Source organism: Neopelma chrysocephalum, unplaced genomic scaffold (genome assembly GCF_003984885.1).
Source record: "Neopelma chrysocephalum unplaced genomic scaffold, ASM398488v2 Primary Assembly neopelma1_273, whole genome shotgun sequence".
NCBI lineage: Eukaryota > Metazoa > Chordata > Aves > Passeriformes > Pipridae > Neopelma > Neopelma chrysocephalum.
Window position 1 is genome coordinate 1 of NW_020897935.1, and position 6,640 is coordinate 6,640.

At 66.0% G+C, this 6,640-nt stretch overlaps 1 protein-coding gene across 1 annotated transcript; it reads right to left on the reverse strand.

Moving 5' to 3' along the window:
• Positions 1-25: 25 nt before the first annotated feature.
• NECTIN4 (nectin cell adhesion molecule 4) lies at positions 26-6,438 on the reverse strand (the record flags this gene model as incomplete). The annotated part of the gene is made up of 5 exons (XM_027704352.1): positions 26-174; positions 1,858-2,021; positions 3,194-3,308; positions 4,490-4,780; positions 6,070-6,438. Coding segments are annotated over 5 exons (1,088 nt in total), but the record flags the coding sequence as incomplete, so codon positions are not given.
• Positions 6,439-6,640: the final 202 nt, after the last annotated feature.

The following is a 6,640-nucleotide window of genomic DNA, read 5'->3' on the forward strand; positions in this document are numbered from 1 at the left end:
CCCCCCCGTGTCCCCCCGTCCCTCACTATTTCTCAGAGATGCGCTTGGTCTTGCGTTTGTGGTAGAGGGTCATGACGACCACGACGACGACGAGGACGCAGAGCAGGACGGCGGCGATGACCCCCACAACCACCACCGAGGCCGACACCAGGTCCACCCGGCGCACGGGGTCCTCTGCGGGGGACCCAGCCCAAACGGGGGTCAGGGGACACCCAAATACAGGGGGGCACGTGGGAAAGGGGACACCCAGGAAAGGGGGGACACACGGGAAAGGGACACACAGGAAAGGGGGGACAGCCCGAAAAGGGGTCAGGGGACACCAAAACAGAGGGGGACACACGGGAAAGGGGACACACGGGAAAGGGGACACACGGGAAAGGGGACACTGAAAGAGGGGGACACCACACCAGAGAGGGACACACAGGAAAGGGGACACCCAGGAAACAGGGCGACACCTCAAACAGGGGACATCGCCTCAGAGGGGGACATCCAGGAAAGGGGACACTGAAAAGGGGGAACACCCAGGAAAGGGGACACTGAAATGGGGGGACAGCCCGGACAGGGGTCAGGGGACACCACTCCAGAGGGGGACACCTGGGAAAGGGGACAGCCAGGAAAGGGGGGGACACTGAAACGAGGGGATACCTCTAAAGGGGGTCAGGGGACACTGCCCCGGAGAGGAACAGCTGGGAAAGGGGACACCAAAAAGGGGGGACACCTCGAAGGGGGTCAAGGGGACACCACCCTAGAGGGGGACGCACGGGAAAGGGGACACCCAGGAAAGGGGTGGAACACCGAAATGGAGGGACACCACCCCAGAGAGGGACACCCAGGAAAGGGGACACCAAAAAGGGGGGACAGCCCGGACAGGGGTCAGAGGGAGGGATTCAGGTGGATGAGCAGGGGCTGAGTGTCCGGAAGGGCGGGTGAGCGGGCAGGTGAGTAACCGAGGGCAGGTGAGCGGGCAGGTGAGTAACTGAGGGGTGGATGAGCAGGGGATGAGTAGATGGGTGGAGGAGGGGGAGGAGGAGGGTGGGGAAGGCACAGGAAGGGTGGGGAGAGGAAGAGGAGGGAGGGAGGGAGGGATGGATGGATCCAATGATGGATGGATGAATAAGCACATCCACAGATGGTGGATGGTCCATTGATGGATGGATGAGTGATGGATGGATGGAGGGATGGACAGGTGAGTGGGGGGACAGGTGGATGGACGGATGGACATACAGGTGAATGGAGGAGTTGGGACAGGGATGGGTGGAGGGATGGAGGGATGGATGGACAGATGGACATACAGGTGGATTTGTGGATGAATGGATGGATGGATGGATGGATGGGTGGATGGATGGATGGACAGATGAGTGGTTGGGTGGATGGATGGACGGATGGATGTATGGACAGATGGACATACAGGTGGATGGATGGATGGAGGGAGGGATGGAGGGGTGGACAGATGGACGGATGGATGGATGGATGGATGGACATCCAGGTGGATCTGTGGATGGGTGGTTGGGTGGGTGGACAGATGGACGGATGGATGGATGGATGGGTGGACTGACAGATGGATGGATGGACAGATGGAGGGATGGACAGATGGAGGGATGGACGGACTGACAGATGGAGGGATGGACAGATGGAGGGATGGACGGATGGACGGACTGACAGATGGATGGATGGAGGGATGGACGGACAGACAGACAGACAGACGGCCACCAAACCAGACGAACGGGCAGACACAGACCCACAGCCGGACAAACAAACCCCGGGCACCACCCCTTGCCCCCTTCACCCCCCTGCCCCCCGCAGTTCCCCCGCCCCCTTCACCCCCCCGTGTGCCCCCACCTGCCCTCGTGTGCCCACCTGTGGCCCTGCCGCGGATGCTGACGTTGGCCCGGGCCTCCTTGGCCGCCACCCTGTTGGCCACCCTGCACACGTAGTCGCCGGCGTCGGCGGCCGTCAGGGGCCGCAGGAACAGCAGCGTGTCCCCCTTCACACGCACCCCCGACGGCAAAGGAGCGTCCACACTGAGGGGAGGGACAGGGGGGCATTGGATCAGACCCTGGTGGTGGCCATGGGGCCACCACAGTCCCGTGGGTGATGCCCGAGCGCTGGCACCGGGCAGGGAGGGGGGGAATGTGGGTGTGGGGACACAAGAGGGATGAGGGATGGGGGTATGGGGACATGGAAGGGACAGGGGACATGGGTGTGGGGACATGGGAGGGACAGGGGATGTGGGTATGGGGACACAGGGACAGGGGGACAGGGGTGTGGGGACATGGAAGGGACAGGGGACATGGGAGGGACAGGGGACGGGTGTGGGGACATGGGAGGGACAGGGGACAGGACAGTGGGATGTGGAATGGACATGGGGACAGGGCAGGGACATGGGCAGGGGGACACGGGCAGGGGGATATGGAAGGGACAGGGGGGACATAGAAGGGACAGGAGGGACAGGGGACATGGGTATGGGGACACGGGGACATGGCAGGGACAGGGGACAGGGCAGGGATGGGGGACAGGGGACATGGGAGGGACAGGGGACATGGGTATGGTGACGTGGGGACAGGGGACATGGGTGTGGGGACATGGGAGGGACAGGGGACATGGGAGGGACAGGGGGACAGGGGACAGGGGTATGGGGACATGGGAGGGACAAGGGATGTGGGTATGGGGACACAGGGACATGGGGACAGGATAGAGGGACATGGAATGGACAGGGGACCAGGGCAGGGACGGGGGATAGGGGACATGGGAGGGACAGGGGACATGGGTATGGGGACACAGGGACATGGCAGGGACAGGGGACGTGGAATGGACATGGGAATGTGGCAGGGACAGGGAGGGGACACGGCAGGGACATGGGGACAGGGGACATGTCAGGGACAGGGGACACTGCAGGGGCAGAGGGGACATGGAAGGGACAGAGGGACTTGGAAGGGGCAGGGGGGACGTGGCAGGGACGTGGGGACATGGCAGGGACATGGGGACAGGGCAGGGGACAGAGTTGGTCAGGGGGCACAGCAGGGCCATGGCAGGGCCACAGCCGTGCCCGGGGGACCCGGGGGGGACACGGGGGGGGTGGCAGGGCAGGGGACAGAGCTGGGGCAGGGGGCACAGCTGTGCCCGGGGGACACTGGGGGCCCCGAGGGGGTGGCAGGGCAGGGGACAGTGGGGACAGTGGGGCCAGTGTCCTCACCGTGTCCAGTTGTAGGTGGGAGGGGGGTTCCCGTCCCCCAGACACGTCAGGGCCGCCCCCTCCATCCCCTCCTGCCACTCGGCCGTGTGACCCAGCACCGACGCGTCCGACAGGTCTGGGGACACCGGGACACTCAGGGGACACTCAGGGGACACTCAGGGGACACTCAGGGACAGACCCCATGGCCCCACTGTGTCCCCATGGCCCCGCTGTCCCCCCCCCCGTGTCCTTCATCCCCCCCACGGCCCTCGTGCTGCCCTGTCCCCCACATCCCCAAGGTTCTCCACCGATGTCCCCAATGTCCCCTGTGCCCACGGTGTCCCCAACACCACCAATGTCCCCAACGCCCACCATGTCCCCAATTCCCTCCACACCCCTGACGCCCCCCTTGCCCACCATGTCCCCAATGTCCTCCATGTCCCCAACACCCTCCATGTCCACAATAACCTCCATGTCCCCAACACTCTCCATGTCCCTCAATGCCACCATTTCCCCAACGCCCTCCACGTCCCCAACACCCTCCATGTCCCCAACACCCTCCACACCCCTGATGCCCCCTTGTCCCCAATGCCCTCCATGTCCCCAATGTCCTCCATGTCCCCAACGTCCACGTCCCCAACACCCTCCATGTCCCCAACACCCTTCGTGTCCCCAACACGCTCCATGTCCCCAATGCCCATCGCTTCCCCTCTGCTCTACACACACCCCATGTCCCCAACACCCTCTGTGTCCCCAACACCCTCCATGTCCCCAACAGCCCCCATGTCCCCAATGCCCCCCATGTCCCCAATGTCCTCCATGTCCCCAATGCCCCCCATGTCCCCAATGCCCCCCATGTCCCCAACACCCTCCACGTCCCCAACACCCTCCATGTCCCCAATGCCCATCACGTCCCCAATGTCCACCACGTCTCCAACACCCTTCGTGTCCCCAATGCCCTCCGTGTCCCCAATGTCCTCCATGTCCCCAACATCCCCCATGTCCCTCAATGCCACCATGTCCCCAACACCCTCCATGTCCCCAACACCCTCCATGTCCCCAACACCCTCCATGACCCCAGTGCCCTCCACACCCCTGATGCGTCCCTTGTCCCCAACACCCTCCATGTCCCCAACACCCACCATGTCCCTCAATGCCACCATGTCCCCAACACCATCCACGTCCCCAACACCCTCCACGTCCCCAACACCTTCTACACCCCCACCACCCCCCCTACCCCCACCACCCCCCACACCCCCACTCCCACCCCATCGCCCCCTCCTCCCTTTTCCCCCCCCCATTGCCCGGTGCCCGCACAGGCGACGCTGAGGGTGTGCGTGATCCTCTTCTCGTGGCGCAGCCCCGGGTGTGCCACCACGCAGGTGAGGCTCTTGCCGTTCATGCTGCGCCCGGGCACGAGGAAGAACTCGCTGGTGACGGAGGCGGAGCGGGCGTGTGCGGAGCGGCGCGTGGCGTTGGTGCCGCGCACCTCGGTCTCCCAGCGCACCGAGGGCACCGGGCTGCCCTCGGCCGTGCACGAGGCCGCCAGCGTGCGGCCCTGGCCCTCCTCCAGCGGCGGGCCCGGGTTCAGGATGGGCAGGGGGGGCACTGCCAAGGGGGGGGAGCAGAGAGAGAGAGGGGTGAGGCGTGGCACCGGCGTGGATCGCTGGGGGGAACGGTGCCCCCGTGCCTGGCACCGCTCGCCCACCGCGTTGTGCTCGTGGCCCGCTACCCTCCCAATGTGTGTCTGCTGTCCCAGAACATTTGCCCCTTGCCCACCACCCTGTGCCCACCACCCCGTGCCCACCACCCTGTGCCCACCACCCTGTGCCCACCACCCTGTGCCCACCAACCCCATGCCTGTCATCCCCTTCCAGCCACCCCGTGCCCACCACCCTGTGCCTGTTGTCCCCTTGCCCACCACCCTGTGCCCACCACCCCGTACCCACCGTCCCGTGCCTGTTGCACCTTCCCCATCATGCCATGCCCACCACCCTGTTCCCATTGCCCATCTCCCTGTGCCAACCACCCCATGGCTGTCACCCCCTCCCCATCACCCCATGCCAACCAACCCCATGTCCACCAACCCCATGCCCACCACCCCATGCCTGTTGCCTCACCCCATGCCCACCCCCCCACACCCATTACTGTGCCCACCCACCATCCTACATCCATCACCCACCTCCCTGTGCCCACCACCCCATGCCCACCACCCTATGCCCACCACCCCGTGCCCATTACCCACCTCCCCGTACCCACCACCCCATGGCCTTTGTCCCTTCCCCACCAACCCTTCCCCACCACCCTGTGCCCATTGCCCACCTCCCTGTACCCACCACCTCATGCCCGTTGCCCACCTCCCTTCCCCACCACTCCCTCCCCACCACCCCGTGCCCATTGCCCACCTCCCTGTACCCACCACCTCCCTGTACCCACCTCCCTGTACACACCACCCCACGGCTTCTGCCCCTTCCCCACCACCGCGTGCCCACCACCCTGCACCCACTGCCCATCTCCCTGTACCCACCACCTCACACCCCCCACCCTATGCCTGCTGCCCCCTCCCCACCACCCTGTGCCCACTACCCACCTCCCTGTACCCACCATCCCGTGCCCATTGCCCACCTCCCTTCCCACCACTCCCTCCCCACCACCCCATGCCCCCCACCCTACGCCCGCCACCTCACGGCTTTTGCCCCTTCCCCAGCACCCTGTGCCTGTTGCCCATCTCCCTGTACCCACCACCCCACGGCTTCTGCCCCTTACCCACCACCGCGTGCCCACCACCCCGTGCCCATTGCCCACCTCCCCTTCCCCCCCACTCTGTGCCCATCGCCCACCTCCCCATCCCCACCGCCTCGTGCCCCCACCCTCCGCCCCCTGCCCAGCGCCCTCACCCAGCACCCTGAGGGTGAGTCGGCCCTCGAAGTTGCCCATGGGGAAGGTGATGAGGTGGCACTCGTAGTCTCCCTCGTCTCCCTGCACGGCGTTGCGCAGCACGATGGCCCCGTCCTCCAGGGCGCCGTGCCCGTGGCGCAGCACCCGCCCGGCGAAGGGCTCCTGCACGTGCTCCCCGTGCTGCGGGTTCAGCACGGCCACCTCGGCGGGCACCGAGCCCCCCGTGCCACCCGCGCCGCCGCGCTTCAGCCACGTCACCTGCACCACCTGCTCCTGCTCCTGCGCCCGGTACCGGCACGGCAGCACCACGTCCTGCCCCAGCACCGCCGTCACGCTGCGGGGCACCTCAACGCGCCCACCCCGGGCACCTGCGGGGACACCATGGGCACAGGGTGGGCACAGGGTGGGCACAGGGTGGGCACAGGGGGGACACAGGGATGTGGCACCTCAACGCGCCCACCCCGGGCACCTGCAGGAACAGGACAGGGACAGGGTGGGCACAGGGTGGGTATAGAGTGGGTACAGGGTGGGTACAGGGATGTGGCACCTCAACGCGCCCACCCCGGGCAC